This window comes from Oryx dammah, unplaced genomic scaffold (genome assembly GCF_014754425.2).
Source record: "Oryx dammah isolate SB20612 unplaced genomic scaffold, SCBI_Odam_1.1 HiC_scaffold_28, whole genome shotgun sequence".
In the NCBI taxonomy this organism is placed as follows: domain Eukaryota; kingdom Metazoa; phylum Chordata; class Mammalia; order Artiodactyla; family Bovidae; genus Oryx; species Oryx dammah.
In genome coordinates this window covers 89202781-89220713 of record NW_024070212.1, presented here as the reverse complement: position 1 = coordinate 89220713, position 17933 = coordinate 89202781, and the positions used below count along the sequence as shown (strand labels likewise).

The following is a 17933-nucleotide window of genomic DNA, read 5'->3' as shown; positions in this document are numbered from 1 at the left end:
TGTCTCCTCCAGGAAGCCTGCCTAGATTCAGTGTCCATCGACCAGGTTCCATAGAACCTAGCTTTACTCTCCCTTATGTAACTTGTCTCCTCCTGTCTCTCATCACAGAGGCCTGAGCTCTTACCTGCCTTGCTGTGGGCTTGCCAAGGGCAGAGCAGGGTCTGCTGCATCTCAGGGGCTGGAGCAGGCTGCCAGCAATGCCTGGACTATGCCTGGCCTGGGTGGTTAGCCATGGGCTCTCACGCTGGGTGCTGGGAGCCCTCTGCTGGTGCATCTGGGCATAGCCACTGCTTGCAAGGAGATGGAAACTTCCGGGAGATGCCTCTTTCTCTGCAATATATTAAAAGAAATTTTTGTTTTCTTTAGTAAACAATAGTCTTTATTTTTACACAAAGCAGTACTAGATGAGGCAGTTCCTCAAAGGGTGAACTGAAGCTAGAAAATCCATCCTGAGCATGAAAACGTTAGGGTTAGTCGCTCAGTTGTGTCTGACTCTGTGTGACCCCTTGGACTGTAGCCTACCAGGCTCCTCTGCCCATGGGATTTCTCAGGTAAGAATACTGGAGTGGGCTGTCATTTCTTTCTCTGCCCAATATATTAATAGTCACTGTCATTTTACAGATAAGGAAACAGAAGCATTGGTGGGAGGAGGGGATGCAGAGCAGTGCTAAGTGGCCTGCACTAGGGCCCCATGCCCTCAAGCCCCCAGAGACGCTGCCTGGATGACGTCATCCCTTCTCCTTTCTCCTCGCATCCCCAAGCCTTCTCCCATCCCTCCTCCCAGCTCATTCTGCAGGTGCTTCCTATTTCCATGAGAAAACAGATGCAGTAAACAGAGACCCCAACCCTCCCAGCAGCCCCTGCTCCACACAGACCCGGCTGCTTGTGCCTCTGCCCCCTTCTCCACCTCCACACCTGTTAGGATAAAGTGCTTCTGCCCTGTCTCCACCGCAGAAAACACCCCTTCTCCCCCACCTAAATTCTCCCCCACATAAATTCTCCCCCTCCTGGTTGCCAGCTTCCTTCCCTTCTCTGCTGTAACATTCCCGCCAGCTCATAAGCTTGCTTTACAAGTTCCCATCTAAGGAAAAAAGCTTTCTTGGCCTCATACTCTCTCTGACCACAACCCACTTTCCTGAGCCCTTTCTAGGCAAGTTGCAACCCACTCCAGTATTCTTGCCTGGAGAATTTCATGGACAGGGGAGCCTGGCGGGCTACAGTCCATGGGCTTGCAAAAGAGTTGGACATGACTGAGTGACTATCACCCACTCACTCACTCCTTAAAGGAGCTGTCTGTACTCTCTGGCTTTCTCAGTTCCCTTCCCACATTCTCTCTGTGAGTATATGCTATGTTGCTTCAGTCATGTCTGACTCTGTGCAAACCTATGGACTGTAGCCCACCAGGCTCCTCTGTCCATGGGATTCTCCAGGAAAGAATACTGGAGTCGGTCGCCATGCCCTTCTTCAGGGCATTTTCCCCAACCCAGGAATCAAACCTGGGTCTCTTACATCTCCTGCATCGAAAGACAGGTTCTTTACCACTACAGCCAGCTGGAAAGTGTGCATTTTCTCTGCTGCTGCTGCTAAGTTGCTTCAGTTGTGTCTGACTCTGTGCGACCCCATAGATGGCAACCCACCAGGCTCCCCCGTCCCTGGGATTCTCCAAGCAAGAATACTGGAGTGGGTTGCCATTTCCTTCTCCAATGCATGAAAGTGAAAAGTGAAGTCGCTCAGTCGTGTCAGACTCTTAGCGACCCCATGGACTGCAGCCCACCAGGCTCCTCCGTCCATGGGATTTTCCAGGCAAGAGTACTGGAGTGGGGTGCCATTGCCTTCTCCATTCTCTCTAGAATCCTCTTTATTCAAGCCATTCTGGTGCTAAATCTGATCTTCAGGTCTGATCACCTGAACTTTTAAATCAAATTTCTGGTCTCACCTTACTTGACCCGTGAGCTGTGTTTGACCCAAATGGTCCCTTCCTCCTCTTGGAAACGCTCCCTTAGATCCCTGAGAGTTGGTGGCCTTAGATATCATCGATAAGCTGACAGCTTCCAGCCAGTGTCCGCCTGAGCTCGGGTCACGTGTACCACCACTGATATGGCAGCTTTGTTGTTTTGCGAAAGCTCCAAACAGGGGCAAGCAAAATCCTGCATTTGCCCTGCCAAGCCTCTCCCCCTTGACTTCCCTGCTGCCTAATGCCAACTCTGTCCTTCCAGTGCTTTGGCCAAAACTCGGAAGCTTCACTCTTCTTTCTCTTGAATGCACATCTAAATTGTCCGCAAATGCAACAGCCTTTATCTTCAAAATACATCCAGAGTCCAGCCACTCTCACTGCCCCAGTGCTCTCCTGGGTTCAAGCCTCTAGCAGTGGCTCATGGTCTTCTGACTGGGTTTCTCTGCTTCTGGCCTTGCCCCCTAACATCTGTTTTCTAACTAGCAATCAAAACAATCAATCCTTTAAATCATCAAGGCATTTCACTCCTCTGATCAAAGTTTGCCTTTAGCTTCTCGCCTTGTAAGACAGAAACCAGAGTTCCCAGAACGGCCTACATGCCCTGCTGGGTCTGCACCCCAGCCCTGCGGTTGCTATGCTGCCTCCCGGTCACTCTGGCTGCGCCCTCTGTGCCTGGTCTTGTGCTCCTGGCTCCCGTCTGTTTGGAGTGCTTTTCCCTCACCCCTATCAACATGGCTCATTCCCTCGGCTCCTTCCTTCCAGTGTCTCTTTCTTCCTGAGGTCTTCTCTGACCACTCATTCATTTATTATTTTTTGACTGAACCATGCTGTCTGGCATGTGGGATCTTGGTTCCTCGACCAGAGACTGAACCTGAGCCCCCTTTGCCGTGGAAGCAGCTGGCGTTAGGGTCTGGGTTCGCTTTGACAGGTAATTGTGTGACATTGACAAAGTGCTCCCCCTCTCTGGATTCAATTCCTCATCTTTTAAATACAGATAATGGTCCCAGCTCAGTATGCTCTATGGGATTGGGGCAAATAGATGGTGACTCTGAAAATGCTTTGTAGAGGGGAGACTGTGGGCAAAGGTGAAGAGTTCTGAGTGGCATTAGGGGAGACAATTCCAAACATAGAACGCATAGAATTCCCTCAAATTAGCTCAGGGTCTATAGCATTGATTTTGTTTTGTTTATGCAGAGGCCAGCATCGTATATACACATGTAACCATTTTATGGAAACGAGCATAATCGACTTTAAAAACATGATTAATTTTGGACATCTTTCCATATCAATATACAAACATCTGTTTCATTCTTTTTAACACCTGCAAAATATTCCACTGTGTGAATAGACTAAAACTTGCCCCTCCATTTTGATGGATATTTGCTGATCCAGTAGAAGAATTCAGTGATAGTGAATGAAAATGTGACATTGTGGCCGATGAAAGTGAAAGTTTTATTCCAGAAGGCAGAAAAGCTGGAAGGAGAGAGCTGAGTGAATCTACATGTGATCGTGGGACCTTCTAGGGGACTAGATGAGAGCATCCCAACATGCCACATGGAGACTCACACGTGTGCAAAGAGGCATGGATGAGGCTAGGGATTGCTGCTTTGTAGCAGCAAAAGACAGAAAACAACCCGCACCCCCAGAGACTGGAACATACACAGAATGGGATCATCTGCCACGAGAGAAGTGACAAAGCAGATGTAGCTGTACCAACAAAGTTGTAACCCCCAGAATAAGACTGGAGTAGGATGATAGAGGCCCAATATCTAAAGGCTAAGACGCCCCTCTCCACTTTGCCCATGTAAATAAATAGTTAACAATGAGTCATGAATGTTACAGTGTCTTAAAGTATTTTTATAAAAATACAATACCTGAAAAGTTATCCAATAAATGGGTATATTAGCTCCCTAGGGCTGCTGTAACAAATTAGACAATTTTGTACAAAGTACAAAGAAAACAATTGGGTGGTTGGAAACAACAGATATGTGTTCTCTCACAGTTCTGGGGCCCAGAAGTCTGAAATGAAGGCCCTGCAGCCTCTCCAGGAGAATCTCTTCCTGTCCTTTCCAGTTTCTAGTGGTCCTGGTTTCCCTTGGTTTGTGCCACATTTCCATCTGTGCCTTTGTCTCCACATAGCCTTCTTCTCTGTGTCTCCCTGTGTCTTAACTGCCCCTCTCTTTTGTTTTCCCACAGCGGTCATCGCATTTGGGGCCCATCCTAAACCCAGGTGATCTCCTCAGGACATCCTTATCTTAAGCACATCTGCAGGGACCTTCTTTCCAAATAAGGTCATAGTCACAGGTACCAGGAGTGTTAAGGAAACCACCTGCCAATGCAAGAGACGTGGGTTTGATCCCTGGGCTGGGAAGATTCCCTGGAGAAAGGAATGGCAACCCACTCCAGTATTCTTGCCTGGAGAATCCCATGGACAGAGGAGCCTGGCGGGCTACAAACCACAGAGTCACAAAGCATCAAACATGACCGAGCACGCACGCACAGGTACAGCTCTTTTGACGGGAACACTGTTTGACCTACTACAATTGAATTGCCCTTGGGTAACAAGAATTGCCCCTGGGAAGGTGGGGAGTAGTCAGGAACGGGAGAGAGATAAACTTTTCACTGTATACAGTTCTGAGCTACTCACATTAAAAAAAAATCCAAACATTTCTTATAATTTTTTTTTAAATGAACATACACACAAAAAGGATAGGTCTCTTCCGAAAGTGTGCATGTTCAAAATGTTGACACTGCTAAATTGACCTAAGGTCCACTCACAGCGGTAGTGGCTGCAGACTCCAAGTTTTCTGAGGCTGGAGAAGTAGAAGGTGCCAAGAGCGGGTTCTGTGTATTGTTCAGGATGAGTGGGCGTCAAGGGGAGAGGGCCATTTTGAGGGATGGGGTTTTGGGGGTGGAGAAGCCTTGCGAGATCGTACGTGGTGAAGAGGAAGAATAACAGGAGGTAAGGGTCTTGGAGATAGGAGGGGGAGAAGAAATTGTGGACATGGAGATCCCCGAGGAAGCCTGACCGGGGCAAGGAGGGGAGGTCCTCTGTGGACAGGAGGATGGTCCCTTCTGCCCCAAAAGAGAAAGGACGGAAGGAGGAGGGAAGGGTGGGTACTGGCCAGGAAGCACTCAGATGAAGGGAAAGATGTGCAAGAGACCTTGTCTCCCTGATCCCTGTATCTCTGGGGTGGAGACGGGGGTGGTGAGGCACACGGTGAGTGCTGGCTGGTTGTCAACTGGCCAGATCGAAGGCGGGATGCATCTGAGAAGAGGGAGGAGCTGACACAGCTGCTGTGGGCAACTCTTGCGAGGGTGAGTGGGTGTATGTGTGTATGGAGTGTGTGTGCATTTGAGTGTGTGTATGAGTGTGTGTGTGAGTGTGTGTATGTGTCTGTGTTGGGGGAGAAGTAATTAAAGAGGGACAAAAGCCCTGCCAAGTGGCAAGAGGCCTGGGTGGGGCTGACCCCCGAAGGGTGCCGTGGAGGATGTGGGATGAGAAGGGACTGCTCCAGGTCCACCTGTCCCAAAGTCCAGGTGCCTGCAGGGCTTCCTGGCTCCCCACCTCCATCCCAAGCACCCACTGCACACTCAACAGCGCCCCCTTCCTCAGCCTGGCAGCATCCTGTCCCTCTGTGCCTGGGCTCTGCTGGTGGGTCAGGTCCCGGGGTCCCTCAGGGAGCATCAGGGAAGCTTGCTCCCACCTCCCAAAGAGGGAGGGAGCCCATTGATGAGGAAGCTGCCCAAAGCACGTTTCAAATACAGGTCTCTTTATAGGTGACGGGAAAGGGACCACTGGCTGCCTGCTGACAGCCACGAGCTACCTCTCTTAGTGAACAATCAATGAGCTGCTCTGCACCAGGGAGGGTGGAGTATTCCGGGGGAGAACACAGTGGATGAGATCCTGACATTGCAGAGGTTGCCATCAGCCCACTGCCTGCACAGTCGTTGTTCAGCTGGCCCTGCCCTGGGAGTCAGATGTCTACAAGCCAGGAGGAAACAGCTTGGGCTTTGGAGTCCAGTGACCTAGGCTCATGGTAAGTCATGTCTCTCAGAACCCACAGCTCATCTGCAAAGTGGGGTCCGGAAGTCTCCAGGTTACAGGCAGTGTGGCCCTTCTGGGAGGGGTGCCTGGCCCAGTGTGGCACACTGACCCAGGGCCTGGGGATGCTGGCCTCCTGCTTCCTCCCTCACGTAGCAGCTGTTCACCAGACCCTTGGCAGTCATGTTCTCAGACGTGGTGTGTAAAAAAAAAAAATCTGCAAACTGAATCATTTAACACACACGTGCCACCCACGTGACTGGTGAGTAGCTGCCCTCAGCCATCATGATTCTGACAGCCCGTTTGGCAGGCAGGGTCTGCAACAGGACCCCTTGTGCCAGGCTCTGTGTTGGGCGTGGGGACTAAAGATGAGCCAGATAGATGGTGCCCTCAAGGTCACTCAGTCTGATGTGGGAGGCAGATGCATAGAGTAGCCAGGGCTGTGTGGAAGGGAGCCCCCAGGAGGTGCCTGCCCACACTAAAGGTCGGGGAAAATTTCCCAGAGGAGGGACATTTCATCTTGGGTTTAGTGGATGAATAAAAGCTTACCTGGCAAATAAAACAGCAATTGCCAAGGCTCAGAGGTGTGAGAACAGGATGAAGAGAGTCGAACTCTAGCTGTTTTTTAAGCATGAGATTGCAGGTGGTTTAATTTCTGAAGAACAGTTTGGTGTGTCCATGTGCATGCATGCATGTGTGTGTGCTGGGGTGTCTGTGTGTGCCCCAGGAGAGGAGTCCCAGATCGGGAAGGAGGGCTGGGGCACCACTGTCTCTCACTGCCTGCCCCATGACCAGGTGTCGTGGTCGTGATACTGACCACCGAGCCGGAGCTTACCCTGGCTGCGCTGAGGCAGAGCTGATCCGTTTCTCTGCCAAAGATGTTATCAACAAGGGCTGGTTCTTCCTTGAGGACCAGCTCGGGAACCCCAACCTGGTGGCCACACCGCAACCCTCCACACCTATGGAGCAGGTCAGCAGGATGGCAGGGTGGGCAGAGTCCAGGCTGGGGCTTGGGAGGTCTCGGGGGGGTCTGTGTGACTGAGCAATCTGGCCCCTCCCTCACCTATGGAGGGAGGATTCAACCGCCTGCTTCTGGGGACTGGGAGAGATTGACAAATATGGGCTCTGAAAGGGCTTTGCAGGGCTCTGATGATGTGTTTTAGTGGGAAAATTAATCACCTTCTTTAAGGCCCCTCTCTCCCATGTGTGCAGGATAAGTCTCCTTAGTTGTGTCTGACTCTGGACTGTAGCCCGCCAGGCTCCTCTGTCTGTGGAATTCTCCAGGCAAGAATACAGGAGTAGGCTGCCATGCCCTCCTCCAGGGGATCTTCCGGACCCAGGGATGGAATCCATGTCTCCTGTGACTCCCACATTGCTGGCAGATTCTTTACTGCTGAGCCACCAGGGAAGCCCTGCTCTCTTCCACCAGGAGCCAAAGATCTGGAGTCCTCCGTGAGCAGAGCCCTGATGGAGGCTCCCCTCCCCAGCCATCCCTTCTCACCCCAAGGCCTCCTTGAAGGCGGGCAGCTGCTTTGTAGGACTGTGTGGTCGGTGTACTCTGGGCCCATGCAGATGGCATGACTGAGGCCCACTGCACCTCCTTGAGGAGTTGCTGGGCTGCTCCAACTTCTGCAGGGGCAGGAGGCCGTGGGGCGAGTGCATCGAGGTGACCTGCACCCTCCCACAGGAGCATGAGGGGTGTTCTCGCTTTCAGGCCCAGATCTGCCTGGACCCCTTCCTCCTCTGAACTCCAGTGCCCCTTCTGCAAGTTAAAGTTAAATGGGGCATATCTCAGTCACTTAGTTTGGGTGCTCTAGAAGGAGCCACGCTGAGGGGTCCTGGGAGACTCTAGGATGAGGCTGGATGGATTGCAGCGCCTGCCTTGAGAGGGTGGGACCAGTGTGTGTGCCAGGGACTCACTGCCTTGGGGGAGGGGAGCACCAGACGTGTGCAGGGGATTCATTGCCTCCGCACACAGTGGTCTCCAGGGCCCTTTTCTCTCAGATGGTCCATGGTTCTGGCCGACGAGAAATCTCAAACCAGCAAAAGAGCGGGCCTGAGGTTAAGGCCAGAGAGCCTGGCACAGATGCCATCTGGTCATGGCCTTTTGGTGGAAGGGCAGCACTTAGGCCAGGAGGACAGGGGTGGGCAATCATTTCTGCCCGGGAGACAGTGTCCAGCAGTGTGCTTGACTGTGCCCTTGAACCTGCAGGTTAGGGCATGTGGGAGAGGCTCAGAGTGGGGCGGGGCTGAGCAGTCTGGGTCCTGGCTTGGGGGTCTATGATTTCCCTGTATCTGCATTCTGAAGTCACTCTCGGTGTCCAGAAGAACTTGATAATATTCAGAGCTGCCCATCTGCAGAACAGTCTGTCTTGGACAGCAGTGAGTTCCTTGTCTTCAGGGGCTGGCTGGCCCCTAGCTGGGACATTGGAGAGGGTTCGAGGGGCTGGGACCCGGTGTCTGAGTTGGTCCCCTCCCACCCCCTCATCCTGTGTTTTAACGCCCTTTCTAAGACAGGGTTTCTGTTTTTGGCTCTCAGGCCCGAGAGGGCAGTCACGTCTGCCCGGCCCACAACGCGTTTGGGGGCGAGGGTGTCTGCGCTGTTGCCAGATGCTGCCTGCCTCCGCGGGCCAACTGCAGCATCCACACAGCTTTGCCAGCTGGGGCTGGTGTGCAGACCCATGCCTGATGCCCCTAGCAGGGCTACATGCTCACAGGGAGGAGGCTGGGCTCACCCTGGGGTGAGGAGGCATCCCTGGCTCCCTGTGCACCAGCTTACATCTGGCTGGTCCCACGCTGGAGTGCAACTGTCTGGCGGGAAGGCCAGTGCTACCCCTTCCATCCCTGGAGCCCTGAGCAGGCACCTCGTCTGTCTCGGTCTCAGCTTCCTCCTCCCTAAGAGGGGCCATGGTAGCTCCTGCTTCACCGCGTTGCTGGGAAAATGCATAACACCTAGAGCACCAAGCCCGGAGCTTCGCAGGCACTTAACCACAGGCAGCACAGTGCATGAGGGGCCGTTCAGGGAGAGGCTCTGAAAGTGGAACTGGCCTTGGTTTAATCCTGGCTCTGCCAAGTCATCCGCTGTGTGACCCATGCAAATTACTTAACTTCTCTGTGCCTCTGGTGCCTCATCAGTAGAATGAAGGTGACGGGTGCTAAGCATTTAGCTTGGTGCGAGGACAGTGTGCTGGCTATCATGGGTATCACCCGTTGCTTTAAAATCCATTCTTCAAATAGGTAACTGTGTCCAAAACATGCCCTGTGTAGGTAGCAGGAGGGCATAGATGGGGACCTTGCGGGGGGATCTGGGGATGGAGCCCCTCAAACTGGGGGAGGGACTGAGCTGTCCTGCTTGGTGGAAACATGGGATGTCCTGGGGAGGGTTGAGGGAGGGGCCAGGTAGTAGGCCTGAAATAACTAGCTCGAGTTGATTTTCCATGGAGTTTGTACTGGGGAGCCACTGAAGGCTGAGGAAGAAGATGACAAGGGCGAGTGACAAGTTAGGAGCTGGCTGTAGGAGTGGCTGATGAAGGCTGCAGGATGGCTTTGCAGTAGAAAGATGAGCCCAGAGAGGTGGAGCGGCTGGGACAGGCCCAGGGGACCACTGGCCAGCTCAGCAGGGTCCTGGCCTGGTGGGAAGTCCACGTGTTCTTTGGATCACCCAGCAGGTAAACTCCAGGGCACGTGCCAGTTTGGAGGCCATAGAATCCACTACCTGTGAAGCACGCCCTAGAGCCCCACTTTACATTGGAGGGGAGTGGCCGAGTGCCCTCCGCAAGGCCCCTCAGCTAGCTCCCAGGGATTCTAGTGACCACGACCCTAAACGAGGCGAGCCCTTGCCCAGCGCCAGGCGCTGTGCCGGGCTCCATGTGGCTTTCCTCGTTCCATCCCTACAGCCTCCCTTTCCACTTCACATAGAGAGACACTGAGGCTTGCTCTAGCCCAGGACCACTCTCTGAGGTCTTGTAGCCAGGGTGTGTGCCCAACTCCCAAGCTCTGGAGGGAAGCCTAAGTCTCCCAGGGAGACATAAAGCTCACCCCTGAACTTCTGTCCTGGTGGCTGGGTTATGGTGGGGTGTCCCATCTCCTGGTCTAGCATCTCGGGCCTTGGAACCCCTTCCCCATTGCTCCCCATCTTGGGGTGAGAGGAGATGATGTTTTCCTGAGAGGCTCAGAGAGAGTGAATGGCTTTCCTAAGGTTACACAGCATGCCAGCAGCAAGGTTGAGAACGCCAGAGTCCTGTCACTCAGCTTAGTGCCTCTTTCCTTCCCTGACTTGTTTCTGGATTTCCCAGCTTCAGAATCAGACCCTAAAAAGATGGAGACTGATGAGGATGGAAGAGGAGAGACAAAAAGTCCTTGAGCATCCGAGTGTCTGAGCCGGTCCTCCTCTGCCCCAGGCTGCAGCTCCCACTGGGCGGTGGTCCCTGGGACCGGTGGTCAGCTCCTGTGACTGTCCTGGCCCAGGTGGTGGGGCTTAACCAGGGAGGGAGTGTGCAGGATACTGGGCCCTGAGAGAGGAGCCCACAGCTCTGATGGACTGGCTGTGGCGGGGGCAGTGGAGGGGGCTGCCAAGGTTTTTTTGCTTTGCCCCTGATGGGGATGGTGAGAGCTGCGGGAGGCATGGTGTCAGGGGAAGAGGAGGAGCTCGTGTTGGCCTGCAGACATTTGCTTGGGCCCTGCAGACCTAGCTTGCAGAGTGCCTCATGTGCCCTTTCTTTTGTCCTGGGGCCCTGGCAGGTCACCAGGAGGCCTCCTGATTAGTGGCCTGGGAGAGCACTGGACACTGACTGGCTGCAGGACTCACCTGGAGGCCTCCCACACCACGGGGACGTACGTGGTGGACAACACGTGTGTGATGTGGGGCTGGGACGTCGGTGCAGGAGGCAGGACTGCGGAGGAGGCTCCTGTAGCTGTCGCCATCTGCTGCCGGAGCCAGCCGTCGGGGAGAGCAGGCCTCTTGGGAGGCCCAGTGACTGCCCTGCCCGGGACACTTGCACGGGGAAGGGGTCATGTCTTGGATGCCGTGGTGCCAGGCCTTGGCTGAGCTTTGAACTGGTTCCTTCTTCCCCCCTCTTCAGCCCTCTTCAGCCTGGACCCTGGGCAGAGGCTACTTCCTCCTGGAGCTCTGGTGCTGGCACTTGGGGTGTGCCGGCTCCTGCCTGGGAAAACCCCAGGTCTCAGCCTGCATCACCCCGCCCCAGGCCTGAGCTGAATGCAGGCTGATGGAGCAAGGCTGCAGGCACCAGGCAGGCCCTCTCTTACCACGGGATGGGGTCCACATGCCACCGTCAGCACAGGCCAAGCTGTGCTCAGCTTCCTGCCAGCCACTCCGCAGATGCCAACGTTGTGGGCAGAATGACCTTTTATGGAGCAGTCAGTCAGTGCTCAGGCCTCCATGAAGGAGGTGGTCATCCTCCCGTGGGGAGGCAGTGAGGCGCTTGAAGGCTGGAAGAGGCCAAATATCAGTCAGTGGGACGTGAAAGGTAGAGATGGCCCCTCACTTCCTACCCACTTTGGGGAGGCCCCCTGAGGAGGCCTCGTGATTAGTGGAGGATGTTTTCCCTGCCTCTGAGGGCACTGGGTGGCCCTGATAAGGGTGATACTTCTCAGAAAAGGCCTGTGTTTCAAAATGTCCAAAGGGCTTCTCCACCCAACTTCTCACAGGTTTTCAGAACAGCCCTGGGGCAAAGGCAGGGCCTATGCCACTCGCTGGATAGATGAGGATGTTGGGTCCAAAGCACCAGCCCAGAGTCAGCTGCCAAGTCTCTCTGGCTGAAGTCCTCTTTTTCTGGAGAGACCTCCATCAGTTTGATCTCCACGGGGCACTCTCAGTTCTGCCATTAGGACTCAGCTCCTGAAGATAGCCTTTGTTGATAAAATTCCTAACTCTCCAGGGAATTATAGTCAATATATTGTAATAACCTATAATGGAAAATAATTTCAAAAATAATACATGTGTATATCTGAATCACACATACAAAAAAGAATTCCACTTTTTGAAATTTAGTAATGTTTATCTTCTTGCCAGTTTTTCTAAATGTCCTATGGAAATCTACCAACATAGTATGAGACACAAAATTTTAAGTGTAATTGGGTAGGATATGATTAATATGGTGGTGTGTGCTCAGCCATGTCCGACTTTTGCAACCCCATGGACTGTAGCCCTCCAGGCTGTGGGATTTTTCAGACAAGAATACTGGAGTGGGTTACCACTTCCTTCTCCAGGAGATCCTCCCAACCCAGGCATTGAACCTGCATCTCCTGCAACTTCTAGACCACCTGGGAAGCCTATGATTAATCTAAATTAATTAGATAAAAATATATTACATTAATGACATCATTCAAGATGCTATTTTTTCTGCACATGATATTCTCAGAAAAAATGTTAGTATGTCTCACTATGGTTTTCTTTTCCCTTATATTTCTTCTGATTTTTGCTATCTTTGTTGTTAAGGCGTCTAATGGTATATGATGATGTTTATCCTTGTGACTTGTATATTTTATCATTAAAAATATTCATCTTTGTTTCATTAAAAAAAAAATCCTCTTTTACCCATACCTTGAGCCACCACCAACAGCACGACAGATGCAGCCAGATCTGTCCCAGGTGATCAGGGGCCATGCCTTTGATTCTCTTAGCTGTCCTCACCTTGCTCTGGTCCAGGTTTACAGCCTACCTGGCATCAGCCTGCAGGGGAATATCACCCAAAGGCTGACTTTGCATTTGCAGCGGAGAGCCACCAGCTGCATCCGGCTTCTTACCAGGTCCATGCACCCACCTTGCACAGCACACACTGTCATCCCTGATTCAGGAGGAAACTGGGAACCAGAGATGGGGAGGTGGGTGCTCACCTAGCTCACCGAGCCAGGAAGTGAAGTAGTAACACGATATAAATCCAGATTTGGCCTTAAAGTCAAGACTTTTTACTGCACCAGGTTGGGCCACCTATCTTCAGAGCTGAGGCTTCGAAGGGGAACATAGACCGTGTGAGCCAGGAGCAGAGAGGCCTTTGGAGGGATGCAGGCGGGAGGCGGGAGGCGCAACTCTCCCTCTGAGCTCCCTCAACCCCACCCCTACCCAAGCAAAGAAACATGCATTTATCTTTTTGGTCTGTGTTTGTCTTCAATCTTCTATCGCCTTTTTACAGCAAGCACCTTTTCTGAATCTGTTTTCCTTTTGTAATTTGAGGATATTTATTCTGGGTTTTGTAGCAGTTTTATTATATGGTGACTTTTTAAAATAAAAACAACTTAATCATGACTTTTGCCTGAATTTGACCGTCTAGGATGAGACCTTGCTTATATGAGGTGCTAGATAACAGTTTGTGGGATGGTTGAGCAAATTAAGCCTTTGAAGAGTATGTGTATTTTGAGTATAAGTATTTGAGTACTTAAGGCTGTCCTGGGATAAAACTGGAGTTTGCCTGTAATTTCCAAGTCTCCCCAGCAACCAGGGCTCTCCCTCCTTGGCATCCTGTGCCTCACGTTCTAGGTGCTCAGGGTCCCTGCGTCCTTTCCATTCTCCTCTCCCAGGGCCTGGCACAGAGTCAATGTATATGGCAAAGGTTTAAATGAGTGGCTGAGGCATCTGTAATGAGAATTATATCCAGGGTCATTTTTCATGATTTGAAATTAAGAACAGTCTCAGAACTTTCCACTTTGCAAAAATAATAATTACCCCATGCAATGTGGCCCCCCATCCCCCAGCCCCATTTTGAGGGTGGCGAGTGTTGCTGCCTTGAGCAAGGCCTAGCTCTAAACAGCTCATATTATAAGTGATCAGGGAATTGACCTGCAAAGGCAGTAGTCCTCTCAAACTTGGACAACTTCGTGTCATGGAAAGTGTTCAAAACCTGCCAGTTGCTAAGGACCTGACTGCCAGAGGATATCTGTGTAAGTGGGCCCACTGGCACCCTGTCTGTGGTACATGCCAGAGACCCCTCTCCCCATCACCCAAGAGCCAGAGTTTAGCTCCTTAGCTGTTCATACCCAGAAGGCTCTAAGCTTTGAGAAAAGGAACACCTGGTTTTTGCAGAGGTTGGTAGCTGGTCAATGGGAGCCGGGGAGGAATGGGTGTGGACTGCAGAGTAGCTGGAGCAGCAAAGAGTCCAGGAGAGGGGAACCATGTGGGCAGAGGCAGGGCATCAGGGGTGAGGCTGAGACCCGTGGGGTCCAACAAGAAATCCGGCTTGACCAGGGATGTGATTTATGCTGGGGACCATGGGGAGGCCTGAAAGCTAAGGGGAAGACAGCTGCAGGCCACTGGTCTGAGCTCTGCACACCCTTATCCAGCTTTGCAAATGAATCCTCAGGATATCCAGAGTGAGAAATAGTAAAAAGCTTAGAAAAAGACCCACTGCCCTTCATCATTAAAGAATGGACCCTATTCACATCATTGGTACAAAGTATGAAAAGGAATCGGCCCTATTTCCTTCCAGGTTACTGGCCCCTGGCAGCCCTCCCCGAACCATAGCCATTTTCTGGTATACACAGAAAAATGTCAGTGAGCCTCCAACTCTGTTTTTGAAAAATTTATTTTATACCTTTAGAAGCTAAGAACTCTGCCACTCAGTGAACCAAATTTAGAATGAAATTTCTTCCTTAGTATATCTACTTCTTTTTGAAATTGTATAAACAAGATTTTGTACACAAGAGGTAGCAGAGGAAAATTCCAGTCTGCCTGTTCCAAGCTCAAAAGGTAACTGCACACACCTTGATGTTCGCAGGGAGGGTGTATAGGGTGAGTCTGGTGACATGTGCTCTGGGCCCAAGTATGGGCTCCAGGGGAAGTCACAGGCTGGGGTGCCTGTCCGAAGGCTCCTTTGCTTTCTTTCCCAGGACGTCTCTAAGGGACTGACTTGGCCATCCTAAGAAGGATCTCATGAAGGGAGCTTCTTGAGGACACACAGCATTGGGTTCATTTGTGCAATTCCTATTCGACTTGCAGACCATTTTGAAAGATTTATAAAAACATCTTCATCCAAAAAGATTGGCAGTAAAAATGAACCTCTTCCAAGGTAAGCCTGTCGTAATTGTCACTTTGTTGTATGACATTTAAAAAAAAAGTCATCAGCAGGTTGGTAGACTGCAGCCATGGGGAAATCCAGGTTACTGGCAAAGGGAAAGTGATGTTCACTGCAGCAACAACGTGAGCAAAACCAACCAGGGTGCCTCGTGTCAGCGACGGGTGGTCCTGGTCCCGATGAACGCTACTGTGAGGATAGTAGGTGCTGGGGGCTGTGGAAGGCATTGTTTCCATAGGAAATAAGGGACAGAAGTGGCAATTTCACTCCTGAATCTGGGCTCCTGAGTGCAGCTGCCAGCGCCATATCCTTGTGGCTGGCATTTCAAGGTCACATCCCACGGGGTTGCTTTGTGAGGAGGAGGGCGGAGAGAGGGTGGGGGGGGGGAGCAGAGCGTGGATATTCATGGACTCAAAAATCCACTTTAAAACATCACATTTGAATTTGCAAGAACATTAGAATCACATAAAATCTGTCGAGGACCTCCGATCCTTTCTCTGGGGCGCAGCTCTGCTCTGAGGTGTTGGCCCTCCACCCAGCTGGTGTCTTTGACAGACATCACCACTGGCCAGTCGTGCAATTACAGACTGCAGCCTGGCCGCACTGTAACTGCACCTTCGGCAGTGAGGCCACAGAGTCTGCGGTGTGCGGCAGGAGCAGCTGTCAGCCCTGGCATGGGTCCTCTGCGCCTCTCTGACTCTGCAGACCCTTGACTGGGGCCGCTCAGTGCTTCCCAAGGCTTCCCTAGTCCTGTGCGTGGGAGCACAGAACAAGGCAGAGCACGCAACTAAAGACAAACAGGATTGAAAATGTGTGCAGTGACTCAGAACCCCAAAGGTACACCATATGTGAACCATGTCGGCATCCCCTCTCCACTCCAGAAAAAGGAGTGGACTGGCAGCTAGCCTGAAATGAGTGAATGGTGCCAAGACCTGGGAAACACAACTAAATGGGTGGCTGTTCAGTGGCTTGCTAGTTATTTCTTATCCTTATCTTTTCAGTGTCAATTAATCATGCTGAGGAGAAATCAAGTCTCCTATTCCTTCTCTGTGGTAAAATGTCCAGAAACTCACAAAGCAGTGTCTCTCAACTCAAATATTTAACTTCATATACAACCAGTACTAAGGGTTTTAGTAATTAAGTTTCCAGCAAAAGCAAATGATTGCAGGTCACATGATTTAAGACTACAGTTTATTCAATATGTCTCCAAGCATTAAAAAGATTTTATGAAGTCAAACTCAATAAAATCATATCTTAAAGTGCTTTTTATTTTGCTCTTTGTAAAATTTGTTTTGGGAACAATTAGTGATTGATGTCAGAGAATGCACTCTATACTTCTAGAGAACATAGCATTTTTTTATTGCTCTTTCAATCTTAATTTTATCAGAAAAATACCTTAAAGAGCTTAATTTCCCAATTTTTGATCCTGGTAACATTTCCTTAAGATCCAAGTTTATGCCCAGGGCTCTCATCCAGACCCACCTGAAATTCTATACAAATAGGGAGACATATTAAATACAAAGGTCTGTGTAAATTGAATTCTTTAACTACTATTTTACAGTGAAAAGGAATTTTTATCACATATTTTTACATCATTTTAAACTTGATATTTCTATTCAATGTTACTGCAAGATTAAAAATTTGCCCCCATATATCTAAAGGCAGCTTGCTTTTTTTTTTTTCAATATAAAAACCAAAGGAATTTCTTTTGTAGCATCATAGAGAAAGCAACAGTTTTATCTTCACTCACTCCTGTATGTTCATGTAACAAAACAGTCTGCCACCAGCTTTACTTCCTAAAATCTGTACAGAATTGTCAGTCCACACATGGCCCATGGCCCAGGTAAGCTGAACTCCACAGGCTGGAGTATTCCCACTGCCAAACAGCTCCCAGGCCTTCCCCGGGGGCTGAGAGTGCGTTCCTTAAAAACATGGGCTCCTTCTCTCATGGTAGGTTCTCCCAGTCCAGCCTCTGGGCTCTGCTAAAGGGTTCAAGAATGAGATTCTGATTTCAAGAAGGTGCTGAGCATCCAGTAACCATGACATGCCTGCTCATCACGTGCTGGGCACGGCCCCTAGGGATCCACATCATCCAGGTCGCTTCTTAACTCACCGATCATCATGGGTGATTCAGAACCCTTTGGGAAATGAAAGGAATAAATACATACTTAATAAAGCTAAGAGAAAAAATTTTTCCTATGCCGCCTGACTGACTTGTGTTCTGCAGTTTAATATGTCCTCATTTAACTACTTAATGTTTATCAAAGGGCAATAAAACACAACAAGTGTATGTCTGACCTCATATTGACAATTCTTGATTACGCAGAGCTTCCATTTCTGTGTTCTTACTGAGTTACAGGAACAATCTAGTGACTTGCCTAGAGGCATAATGTGGCCTTGAGTTAAAACAAATCACTATGCTGACTGTCAGTTTCCTCCTGTGAAATCAGGGGAACAGCGACCTCACTGGTTATTACCAGGACCCCAAAGATTATGGAGAAGGCCTTTCAGAAAGTTACGGACTGGAGGGAAGAAATGATACATGTCATTACATTTAAACCTGCTGCATTATTCTACATAGTAAGTGTTCAATAAATAATTCATTCCTTTTTCTACTATAGTGATTAGTATTGAAAAATACTTAAAAACTTGACGCTCCTGACAAGCACACAGATTCCAATGGCATGAGGCCCTTCTTTTCAAGCATATGTGTTTCTAGGAAGGCTGGTGAGAGCAGAAGGGGAAAGCGGTAATTTTTTGTAACCCAGCAGAATGAAGTACAATCTGGAAGGACTTGTATCTGCAAACCGGGCTTTACCAGGATGCTCTCCAAGCTTAGTAAAACAGCCAGCAGATTGAAACCAAAGCCTGGATAAATGTCATGGTGCAACGCCGCTCTGCTTTCTAA

General features: G+C 50.5%; 1 protein-coding gene across 2 annotated transcripts in view; it reads right to left on the bottom strand.

Annotated features, from left to right (window-relative positions):
• Nucleotides 1–14518: 14518 nt before the first annotated feature.
• Nucleotides 14519–17933, bottom strand: part of USP24 (ubiquitin specific peptidase 24) — a 162731-nt gene continuing 159316 nt past the window's right edge. For both annotated transcript variants that reach the window (XM_040231059.1, XM_040231060.1), the window contains exon 68: nucleotides 14519–17163. In XM_040231059.1, the coding sequence (XP_040086993.1) occupies nucleotides 17101–17163 (63 nt within the window). In that variant the 3' untranslated portion in view covers nucleotides 14519–17100. The remainder of the gene's footprint in view (nucleotides 17164–17933) is intronic.